Raw genomic sequence first — 11,955 nt, forward strand, 5'->3', positions numbered from 1 at the left:
GTGGTCTCTTTTGCACAAGCCTTGTATAAATCCTTTTGTATCTTATGTGATGTCAGCTTATGGTTATCTCCCGCATCCCCAAATAATTTTGCCACCTTTGGGTCTTTCTTTATGAACAAGTCCAACAATTCTTTAAAGTTACCCTTATTCATTGAGCTAGTAGGCTCATCATGACCACGAAAAGCAAGAGCTTGTAGTATCAAAAAATTGACAATACCCAATATAATCAAGAGACGGGCTTTGTATTCTTCTTCTTGCTTCTGAGAACCCCTATCAAAGACATGTGGCAGATCTTGTCTTTGATTTTTGAAATCCTCATAATGTTGCCTAGATTTGTTATGAGCACTATCATGCTTGCCAACATGTTGATTAAAAACTTTAGGTCCATCCTTCCAAGATTTGAATCCATTTCTCGTGAATGCTTCAATACCATAGTTTTCAGCTCTTGGTTGCTTAAACAGAAAACAATAAAAGCAAAAGGCTGATTTTTTTCAATGCTATATTCCAACCAGCCGCGATGATCATTGAACCAATAGTCATGAAAGCTCCTACCATTTATCTTTTCATATGTATGATTAGTTGGTTGGCAAGGACCCATACTAATGTACTCCCTTCTAGCAAGATCTCTAATGTCTGGATCTAACTCCTCAATTGGTATTCTCTTACCGGGGTCAGATTCAACATCACCTGGTTTGAGTTCAGCTCTAACATTAGGGGCAGCCATGGATCCAACATCAGTTGTTTGAGCTGAAGGACCGGTTTCTGCGGCTTCGGTGGTTCAAACTTGAAAAAATAATTCAATGTCTTGTTTCTTTTGCTCATCTTGAGCTCCTGTAAAATTTTAGAGAAACAAAAATTTCTCAATGTCAAAATTGGTTTCTACATGACACATCTAACAAACAGAGAAACAGTGGCATCTAGCAACTAAAATCATCATCATCATCCAATCGAGTACTGACAAGACAATGGCATCTATAAACAAAAACAGGGCATCAAGCCATCAAAACAGGGCATCAACCTCGCTGGACGCCGGGCCGGGCAGCCTGCAGGCTGAATCCTCGCGCGGTCGCGTCCTATCCGGGTTCGCTGCCTCGCGCCCTCGCCGCCTCGCCGGACGCCGGACACGGCGACCAAGGCAGCAACCCGCACTCTCGCAGGCCCGCAGCGTCGCAGCGGCAGCGACACAATCGGGTGGGGGAGGGGGGCGGGCGCTGAAACGGGGGGCGCTGGAAGGGGGGGATCCGGGCGGACGGAGGCAAGAAGCTGACTGGCGACACCGCGACGGCGAGCGGCGACGGGCGACGGCTTAGGGTTGCGGCCTTGCGGGAGAGCGTCTCGCTGTCGAGTTCGTGCGGCTGTGCGGGTGAGTTGGCCTGGGGCGGCCTGCCGGCTGGGCCTGTTCGCCTGGGCTGCCTGGGCTTGGACCTGGGCTGCGCCCCAGGCCAAAGTTTTTTTCTTCTAAATATAGGCCTACGATTTTTTCCACGCCCCAGAGCAATGGCCTGGGCTGCCTGGGCCCAAATCCGTCCATGACTCCACATATACGTGTGCTATGCACCAATTAATACATGGTGAAGCATTGCTCCAACAGCCACGGCCCCTCCACCAAAACGCCGTCGCCGAGCTGATGCAACCCTTGGTCGGCCGCAGGTGCATCACAGCGTCTCCGTCGTCCATCGGGGCGTCGACTTGCGCGCTGTTCCGGCAGAAGAGAAGATCTCCACCGCCGCCCTCGCCATGTCGTGCTGTGCCGGCTGTTAAAAGAAACAGCACAGTAGCAGAGACGGCAACGTGTCCGACGTAGAGCACGTGGAGTCACAGGGTTGGCCGGCTTTTGACTTTTTGACAGAACATCTGCCCGAGCCGAGCAGTGGATGGTTGACCAATTCCGACGCGGTCGTCGCGCCGGCCCACTAGCTGCCTCAAAACCCACCCAATCCGCCGGAATTCCTCAGTCGGCAAAAAAAAAGACCCAGCACCATCGGCGCAGGCGGCCGGGCGATTTAGATTTGCTTTCCCCCCTTCGCCTCCTGCGACAGATCGGGGATGGCCGCGCGGTCTCGGGCGCGCCGCCTCCTGCCGCTGCTCACCTTCGTCGCCCTCGGCATGGTCCTGGGTGCGCGCTCTCCCCTCCCCGCTTGCCCCCTTGCTCAGCTTCCCCTCTCGCCTCGCCGTGCCTTGATCTGGGTCGGGCCATATGCTACTGCCGTGTTCCCTTTCTCGTGCCGACCTGGAATCTCGACGCTTGGAGATTTCGCGCTGATGGTTTGGCTGATGACGTGAAATGTCCCGATGAGGCGTTTCGGTTGTTGAATGGGGCGTGCTGACTGCATGCTGCTAGGCTGCTGGCCGACGCTAAAGTTTACGCCTTGTGGCTCTAATGGTGATAACCGTCGGGAGATTGCCAGAAAATGGATAGCGTCGGTGGCTGCATTGGGGCCGCACCTTCCGGATCGGAGTCGATTTTACTGCTCCAAGATCACTTGGAGGGAACTGAACTTGCTGCGGAAGCATGGAGCATCCTGGCATCTGTGAGGCCGGAGTTACATTCGTGCCTGTTGCTTCCACGTACATGCCCATCACTCTGATGTCAGATATTGCTACCGACGAGTTTGGTTGGTTTTGGCATTAGCAATATTTTAGCTCTCTTTCTTCAGAGATATTGTTAAGAAGACAATAACCACGTGGTATGATGTCCAAATCTTCGGGGTGTCCAATTTGGCTCAGTGTGACCCAGCCACTTTTCTGATAGTATCTCAGATTATTCTCCAGATCCGGGTCTGGAACTACATGTATATAGTCTGATAATGTAATGATTGAATATGCCCTTTGATTTTCTCAGATTAAATAAAGATTGCACTTGTTGCTTCAGTGGTCATATCTTAGTTTCATTTTGTTCTTTTCTCCACAAATGCTGGCTCTTTGATTCACACTTTTATTTATTAGATGTGTTGCTTCAAAAACTGTATATTGGTTTCATCTTTGAATTTTTTTTCCGCAAATGCAGGTTCCCTGCTTCAGCTAGCATTTTTCCGCCGGCTTGATGATCACTCCCGTATGTCTATCCTCTTAGAAGTTGCATTTAACAGTATAAATCTGTTTTTTTTCCTTTTACCTGGTTCCTTTATAAGAACAGCCTGCCATTCTTGTCCATCTTATGTACTCTGCTGTTGATGACTTTGGCCATGTTGCCTTGCATCAACTTAAATATGTTATTGCTGTGTGCATCGGTGGATACAGAGGCTGCGAGGTTTAACCTTCCTTTCCGGAAAAAAAAATATATTTTCTGTAGCATTCTATTTTGTCTTGATCAGTCATTTTTGCATTCTTAAATACCTTTTCCTTAAAAATTTAAATGTGGAACCAGAACCTGTTAAACACTGGTATTCATTAGTTCTGGCATAATGTTGTCTCTGAGTAAATCTCGTTTCATATAGCCCTCGAGTAAAGGCATAGGCTGTACTTCTCGGTGAGTATTTGTGTGTCTAACCAAACATTAGGTGCTGTGCATGGCAGATACGGGGCATTTTGATAATGATCAAGAGGCAGCAGATCTTCGACTTGGATACGTAAGTTCTGCCATTGTTTATGGCTTTGGCTGTATGCCTTCTCTGTAATTTTGTACGTAGACTTTTATTTTGGCTTTTATTCTTGCAAACTACCATAGCTGAGCTCCATTCGTCTATTATTATATTCAATGACATCATCAGTGAACTATCATGTCGCCCCAGAAATATCAAATAAATTTGCGAACTCCACATTGTCAATATGAATATGTTTCTTTTTCTATTTTATCTAAGTGACTAGATTTGATTTTTTTTCTAATAAGTTTTCTGCATCGGGATTTATTGAGAAGTTGCTGTGATGTTTGATTCATCATTTGGGTCTTGAAGCATAAGTAAATTCTTTCTTCTGGTTATTGCAACATGATTTGCTTTGCTTGAAGTGTTTTTCCGTCGCACAAAAATGCCTTAGTATAAAGTTCTAATTTCTCAATACCATTCATGAATCTTTTTGGGATTTATCTAGATTTTGATCAGGTGCAAATGATTGGATAACACTGCTAAGTTGTGAAATCGGATATGCACTTGTTTTACTGTAAACTGAACTCTCTTGGGTATTAATTTTGGAAGAACTTTCTTGTATGGACACTCTTGGTGTATGGTAATTTTATATTTGGATAAATAGCATATAGCTTGGGGTGTAGGAATTGGGACCCTGTAACACCTGGCTCTCGACTAGGGTTAGAATCTTCTGAAATATTGATGTTGTGCTTCCTTGTAAGGTTGTAAACTTCTATCTCCACTTGATATGGTCAATGATGTGTGATGGGTTTTACGTTGTACTGTCCTCTTTGGCAATCATTCAATTCATACTCAAAATGTGAAGTCCAGAGCACATCTTCTCTTTCTCTTGCTAAGCAAATATTTCTGTTTATAATATGTAGGTGAAGCCTGAAGTTATCAGCTGGAAACCCCGAATAATTGTTTTCCACAACTTTCTTAGTTCAGAGGTTTGTTCCTTTCTCTGGTTGTCATGTTAGGTTTAAGCTAAATCGGTCTTCTCCACAATATTTCATTTCATGATTTTTATTTATTTTGGTGGTAGTTTGTTTAAACCCCAAGGCATTATGTGACATGCTTCCGGACCAAGACAATGAAAAATGCACAAAATATTGCTTGACCTTTTTTACTAATCTCTGCAGGAGTGTGATTATCTAAGAGAAATTGCTAGACCAAGGCTCGAGATTTCTACTGTAGTTGATGTCGCAACTGGAAAAGTATGTGGTTTGGCTTTGAAGTTATAATAAATTATCAGTCTTCCCATAACGAGTACTTTTTTCCATTTGATCAGCAGATCAGCAAGGTTTCTGTTTTCTTAATCCGTGTCCAGTTTATACACTTCACCACTCAGACTGAGAGGACAAATAGGAATTAGGGGGAGCATAATAACACCAAGTTCAGACCGTAAAGCTTGTCTTCTCTAGATTTATAATGCTGCAGTTGTTATGTGCCACAGGGTGTAAAGAGTGATGTTCGCACAAGTTCTGGTATGTTTGTGAACTCTGAAGAACGAAAATTTCCAGTCATTAAGGTTCGTTCACACTACTTGACTTCGACCCTAAGTTACTTACCATACTTTTTGGCCCCTTCAATACATTCACTAATGCCTTCAGCTATGTTATTTCTGCAAGAAATAACTTTGTAAGAACGTCTGTTTGTGTGTCATAATATGAGTTCACTTTTTGTCTGTGTTGTATTATCTTGGTTGTCATTTTGTGACGCGCTGAGACAAAAGGGTCCTTAATGGAACCTTATAGACTACTAGACATATGTTTGCTGCATGCTAATAGGGAGACTTGTTCTCTTCATAAGTTACATGACATAAGATTTCTACCCTAAGTTTGTTCATCAATATTATCTAGAATGGCCCACCTCCAGATTATCATCTAACTGCATTTAACTATGTATCCTGCTCTTTTATCTCTTAGGCCATAAGAAGATGATGCGTTATTGAGATTATATCCTCGGTCCTAGCTTTAAGTTGAAACTAAGGTATTGCATCCTTAGTAAAAATGGGACCAAGATTTGATGTAGGCAGAAATTTGAGAACTTTTGTCTGGATTGAAATAGAGTATCATGTTACCATGGGTGGCATTATGTCAAGCTGACGTGTTTATATGAATGCAAAAACCAAAACCAGGCTTTATGATATGTCAGGATGCGAAAAATGTGATCAGTGGCACATGGAACATATATAATACCATCGTTCATGACAGATATTGCAGATTATGTAGTGTTTATCTAGGTATGCCTGGAACTGAAATGTGGTTTTTGTGGAACTATTACTTTATGTATTGGATCTGAATGTTGATTTACACTGTCTAGTATATAAGGTTCCATGAACTTATCAAACACATCAGTTAAATATTACTTACTAAATTCATGTTTATATGGTCATGATGGCACTATACTAGGTGCAGTATATTAGTGCACTACTTAGTGATGATACATTCAGCTTTTGACTATCACTGGCAGTGTCACGGTGACCTCCTTTTACTTTGTCAAGTATTCCTAATATTGATGCCACATTGCATCCCTTTATGAGAAGTTAAAATTGGAATCTGAGGCAGAGTCATTGAATGCTACATTCTTCTTCTACTAACATTTGTTTTGTTCTCCCTAGGCAATAGAGAAGCGGATTTCTGTATTCTCACAGATACCTGTAGAAAATGGGGAACTCATCCAAGTATTGCGGTACTAGATTGAATTCTGACTGTAATTTTCTGAAGTTCTTTTCACTTGACTACTGTTGTAATTTCTTGTGGGAAACTACTGTTGTGAAGTTAACTTTAAAGTTTAAACTACAGGTATGAACCAAGCCAATATTATAGGCCGCATCATGATTACTTCTCTGATACTGTAAGTCGAACTTCTTATATTGAAATATATGTTATTATGACATCACCAGACTAGTCATTACATATTACTAGTATTATTGTTAGTCATTTCGTACTTCAAACTAATTATTTCAACATGTAAACTGTGGATGGTCAATCTACAGTTCAACCTCAAACGTGGGGGGCAGCGTGTTGCTACAATGTTGATGTATTTGACCGATGGAGTTGAAGGTGGCGAAACCCATTTTCCTCAGGTCAGCTGAATTTATACCAACTTAACTTGTCATGTCATATGCTTTTTGACTGATATAGACCGATATGTTGATAGCACTTTTTTTTCCTTGAAAATGATGAAAATGAAAGAGTGTTGCAAGGTAGTAGACATTTGAGCTACAACAAAGAACTGTGGCGAAGTGCAAAAGCCTACTCTCCTGGCATGAATGACTCCAAGTGTTCCGCACCGCTTTCACCCAAATCCCCGCCTCGGTCTTAATCGTTTGAGTAGCAAATATCGGTATAGACGAAGTGTTGGTGGACACCTTGACATTACGTTCATTCCAGATCTCCCATGAAACTATTAAGTTTCATACACCGACCAGTAGAACCAAAAGTCCTAACTGATGGAGAAGGTTGGGCGATCCTAAACGTGTACAGAAAAGGGACAAGCAATTTATTTATTTAAACTACGAAAGCCAAGAGTTGAACCCAAAACCTCTTGGCTCTGATACCATTATAAGTTTTATGCACCAACTAGTAGAACTGAAAGTCTGAGCTTATGGAGAAGGTTGGGCAATCCGCATATACTTGAACCTGGCGGCCGAAAGAATTGCTTTTCTTTGTGGCCCTCTCTCTGGGGAGATAGCCAACCACCAATCTTTGACCGTCGCGACGTTACTCCAAGTGTTGGTGCGAAAGTCAACCAAGCCAAGCCAGCTTTCCATAGCATATTGTGTCACTCAAGCCGGTCCACCATCCACACCCTTTTTTGGAATGTGAAGCAAACGAAGATTTTTGATATTTCGGAGGAGCCCAGGTATTCCAAATAATAGTGTGCATGGGAGATGTCATAACTCCTTAAAGTTGAATCGCTGTACACATGTCTTTTATTATGGTTACCATTGCGCGTCTTATTTATTTTCCAGGTATGTGCAGGAAATACGGGTGGCAATGGTAGTCGTCCTTTCATAGCATGTCCATGCATTTTTTGTTTACATAATTCACATGATATAGTATGGCGTGTGTTTCTCCAATAAATGAATATTTCTCCAATAAATGATTGTATTAGAGCATCTCTAGCAGATCCCATAAAATCTCATACTGCAAAATTATTTTAGGGTATCCTGTAAAACGCTTTTACAGTATGGCGTGTGTTCTGGCAGAACATATCCCATAAAACTCGTTTTGGACCAGATGTGGAGCCCACTTGTTAGCAGTTAATTTTACAACATAGTCTCTGAAATATCATAAGGCACCCTGAAAACAAAACGTAGATTGCAATTGGGTCCTAGCCGCGGCCATGGCAATGGCGCCGAGCGGCTCCTAGCCAGCTTTGTGCCGTGGCTCTCCACGGCTCATGACCAGCCTCGTGGCTAGCTAGCACGCACGGCCAGCAACGGCTAGCTAGCACGCACGAGCGCACGGCAACGTGGCGGCTAGCTACCACGCACACGTGGCAACGGCGACTAGCTAGCACACACGCGACGGCGCGTGGTGACACCATCAATGGCGGCTCCTTCGGGCGCGCTCTGCTGTGTTCGCCGGCCACGGCGAGGCGCCGCATCTCGGTGGCTCCATTCGGGCAGCGCAACCTCCTGTCGGACGGCGGGGGCCACGTGCGGATTGTGGCCAGCGGGGGTTCGTCGGGAATGAGACGAGGAAGGGCGGGGGCAGCAGCGCACCGGTTGGCGGCGGCGGGGATGGAAGGCGGGCGGTGTCGGCGGTGGCAAGGATGGAAGGCGCAGGAGCTGAAAGTTCCCTTCCGCCAACTGTTTCTCGTTTTCAGTTCCATGTAAACATTGCCTCCAAACCTGGGTATCTAGGGTACGAGAGCTTTTTTCTAAGGGGAGCTGTAAAAATTTTACGGGACGAGGCCATTTTGCGGGATCTAGATTGGACGTTTTTTTCCGCTCAAAACTGTGAAACGACGGTTATTTTACAGTTCCAGGTCTTTTACGGGATCAATTAAAGATGATCTTATGTTGCTTCTTTAGAGTATTTTGCAGCTCGTTTCCCTTTGTGGTAATCTGTCAGGCTGTCTTTTTGTTTATGCAATCTGTGGTGTGGGAGGTGTGCCCTCATGCGGTGTGCTCTCTTCTGTTCCAGGCAGGAGATGGTGGTGAATGCAGTTGTGGAGGAAGGATGGTCAGAGGACTATGTGTGAAGCCAAACAAAGGAGATGCTGTGCTCTTTTGGAGCATGGTGAGTTATTCTCTCTATTTTTAGACATGTACCAGCAAAGCATACATCAAAGGGTGAATCGAAGATAAAAATAATAATATCCTTTGATAAATACAGAGTATTTGTTTGTTATCTTGCGATCTACTCCCTCCGTCCCATAATATAAGACACTTTTTAACACTACACTAGTGTTAAAAAACATCTTACATTATGGGACGGAGGGAGTATTTCTTAAGTAATCAGTTAATTAATTGATCGGATGGTCTGCCCCTACCACCTGTCTAATTTACTGGTATGTTTCAGGGATTCGACGGTAACACAGACTCGAACAGCCTTCACAGCGGATGCGCTGTTGTAAAAGGAGAAAAGTGGTCAGCCACGAAATGGATGAGGCAAAAGATGACTTTCTGATTGCGGATAGGCATTCTGGCATATAGGCAGAATAGAGAGGGAATTCTTTTCCTTGTAATCTGTAGTACAGATATACAACATTAAAGGAATAAATAAGAAGTGGAATGATATCTTTACTAGCAGCAGGAGGCACTAATCTTCCCAAGAGAAAAAAAAATTCGTGTCCCAACAGAATCTCTTTACCTTCAAATTGCATCGTTTTGCATAAACATCTTGGAGGTAGGGCTTCGCCTCATGGAACCAAACATGAGATGGGTGATAAAACTGGGTTATATGCGGAGTTCCAGTAAAAATGTGGGGTAAATATGGAGCAATAAGGTTTGCTAACTGGTGGTTATGAATAGAATATATAAGTCATGGATATTTAAAAATTGGTGGAATCAAGGGGAATACGAAAATGGAGTGCTCGCACAGTATTTCATAGCATTTTGTTTTTGTTTTTGTGAGATGCGAAGAAGGATGTGAGCCCAGGTGTTTGGGTGAAGATACAAACAGAGTTATGTTAGAACAGGCCACACGCACAGACAAAGTAGATGGACAGTAAAGCACATGTATAGGAAAAAATCATTTTGAAGAAAATCAAATGAGTGAAGTGCTAACATTATACTGTCCATTTACTGCAGAATGCAGACACATGTGTATAAATGCATATTGGAAATCTTACTAGAAAAATCAGATAATCACATTTGGAAGTACAAGTGAACAAGAGATAGACAAATTCTTAAACATTCTGGGCAAGCATTCTGCATTTCTGCTGCTGATGCTACAACTGCTGCTACTATATATTTAGAGACCGAAACCGAGAGTAATGAACAGTCTGGAGCTATTGTGCCCGTGGGAACGATTGTGGAGAAGTTTAATGGTGAGGATCTACCAACAAGCTCAGCACACCTGACAATCATGCAAATAACAAGAAGCTTAAAGGAAGTGATGGAGTGGCAGTTGCGAAAACATGCATTGAGAGATCGGCCGCCTCCCATGCGGAGGACCGCTGGGAGCAATGAAACTCCTATCACGGAACTGCAGTGGAATGCTTTTGACCACGACAGTTGGAGAGCTCTTGGACCTGCAAGGGCGTGTGAAAGCAGATGTGTTTTTTTTTTTGTCTGAATCCCATCTGAATGAAGCTAAGACAATTGATCTAAGAGTAAAACTAGGATTTGATTTTTTTCATATAGTTGAGAGTGATGGTCGGTCAGGAGGGCTTGTTTTGTTTTACAATTCCCCTAATGAAGTGGTTTTAAATTACTCATCGCCTAATTTTATTGATGGTTTTGTCATGAAGGACAATTCTGTGGCATGGAAGTTGACATGTTTTTACGGAGAACCAAATTGGGACCAGAAGCACTTGTCTTGGACGTACTTGGGAGATCTCCATAGTAACTTAACAGGGCCATGGATGGTAATGGGGGATTTGAACGAAATCCTAGTGGCGAGTGAAAAGGAAGGAGGCAATGTTAGACCACAACAGCACATGCAGAATTTCCGGGACTGTGTTGTGGACTATGAATTACAAGAGCTCATGACAATAGGAGATCCATTTACTTGGAGTCGTGGAATAATCAGAGAATGCCTAGACAGAGGCTTATGCAATGATCGATGGGCCAATATGTTTCCGTATGCGGCAGTAGTTCACGAGCACCACGTTCACTCAGATCATTGACCAATTCTTTTGGATACAGACTACTATGCTGCAGCTATGGTACATAAGCCTAGCGGGGAAAGGAAATCTGAAACAAGGTGGCTGAGCGAGCCACTGTTAATGAGATTGTTCAGTCTGTGTACGAGAGAGCTAAACTGGCAGGAATTGGGCCATCACTTGCGGACAGAACTAAGGACACGTCTAGGGGGCGCCCAGCCGCTCTGGGAGACGAAACCGCCCGAGACTGTCGCTATCAAACAGGTAAGCGCCAGAAACCGCTCGCGAGGACAGCTGGCCGCGGGATCACGTGCACCTGCGACCGAACCCACCCTCCTCACGAAACTGCGCGAGACCAACTGCCCCAGGCCATCTTCTTCTTCCCCACAAAAGAAGGATCTGCTCAGGGGGCAAAATCCTTCATCGCCAGGAGACAAGAACATGGCGGCTCCCAGGGACAAATAAAAGAGAAGAGAAGAGGGCTCAGAAATCAGAAGGAACACCCAGAAAAAAGCAGATCAAGAGAGGAGGAACAAAAGAGAACGTACCTGGAGGGAAAAAAGAGAGGAATCCAGAGGTGAGTAGACTTGCCCATCTTCTTCCTGATTCCTTCTATAGACTTGCTCTTGTACTGATTTCCTTGCACGCATCTTTGATTCATGTATTAATCATCAAAAATCAAATGAATCCTGCATAGTGTGTTTGCAGAGAAACTGTGCAACCAGTAGGTTACTTCCGTGCAACTAAGCCAGATAAAGTAGCCAACCGAAGATTGTTGTGTGCCAACTCAGTAGATTATGCAACTCTAAAATGTGTTTTGTGCAACTAACCCAGTTGTAGCATCCAACTATACACACAAACTGTGCAACCGAAAAAAATAAAAAGGCATGAATAATAAACTTGGTAGCAACTTGACAAACCTGGAAGAAAACAACCAATATACGATGACACCTGATATACGATATGTTCGGATACAATCTGCAAATATAGGTCTTCAGAAAAAGTTCACACACTGCCTTTACAAATCTGAAACACACTGTCATCAAACCGTTGTTCTAACTATGCAAATCTAACTAAATAGCTATAGACAAATATAGTTGCAATCTGA

At 43.6% G+C, this 11,955-nt stretch overlaps 1 protein-coding gene across 2 annotated transcripts; it reads left to right on the plus strand.

The window, feature by feature from the left end:
- The first annotated feature begins 1,842 nt into the window (after positions 1 to 1,842).
- Positions 1,843 to 9,327, plus strand: LOC123045230 (prolyl 4-hydroxylase 1). Of its 2 annotated transcripts, none has more exons than XM_044468191.1 (11): positions 1,843 to 2,116; positions 3,008 to 3,055; positions 3,501 to 3,569; positions 4,448 to 4,513; positions 4,706 to 4,780; positions 5,020 to 5,094; positions 6,187 to 6,257; positions 6,371 to 6,422; positions 6,565 to 6,654; positions 8,723 to 8,818; positions 9,101 to 9,327. In XM_044468191.1, exons 2-11 carry the CDS (start codon positions 3,044 to 3,046, stop codon positions 9,206 to 9,208), a joined length of 714 nt encoding a protein of 237 aa, XP_044324126.1. In that variant the 5' UTR covers positions 1,843 to 2,116; positions 3,008 to 3,043; the 3' UTR covers positions 9,209 to 9,327. The 2 variants fall into 2 exon arrangements, with proteins under 2 accessions (XP_044324126.1, XP_044324125.1); XM_044468190.1 differs by having other exon boundaries at positions 3,517 to 3,569.
- Positions 9,328 to 11,955: the final 2,628 nt, after the last annotated feature.

Source organism: Triticum aestivum, chromosome 2B (assembly GCF_018294505.1).
Source record: "Triticum aestivum cultivar Chinese Spring chromosome 2B, IWGSC CS RefSeq v2.1, whole genome shotgun sequence".
In the NCBI taxonomy this organism is placed as follows: Eukaryota; Viridiplantae; Streptophyta; class Magnoliopsida; order Poales; family Poaceae; genus Triticum; species Triticum aestivum.

What these genes read in the sequence shown, in the direction of transcription:
- LOC123045230 (XM_044468190.1), top strand. Translation starts at nt 2,047, where the DNA reads ATGGCCGCGCGGTCTCGGGCGCGCCGCCTCCTGCCGCTGCTCACCTTC. An exon ending in CAGATCTTCGACTTGGATAC is followed by an intron (nt 3,570 to 4,447) that starts GTAAGTTCTGCC and finishes TATAATATGTAG; the next exon opens with GTGAAGCCTGAAGTTATCAG. An exon ending in GAAAATTTCCAGTCATTAAG is followed by an intron (nt 5,095 to 6,186) that starts GTTCGTTCACAC and finishes TGTTCTCCCTAG; the next exon opens with GCAATAGAGAAGCGGATTTC.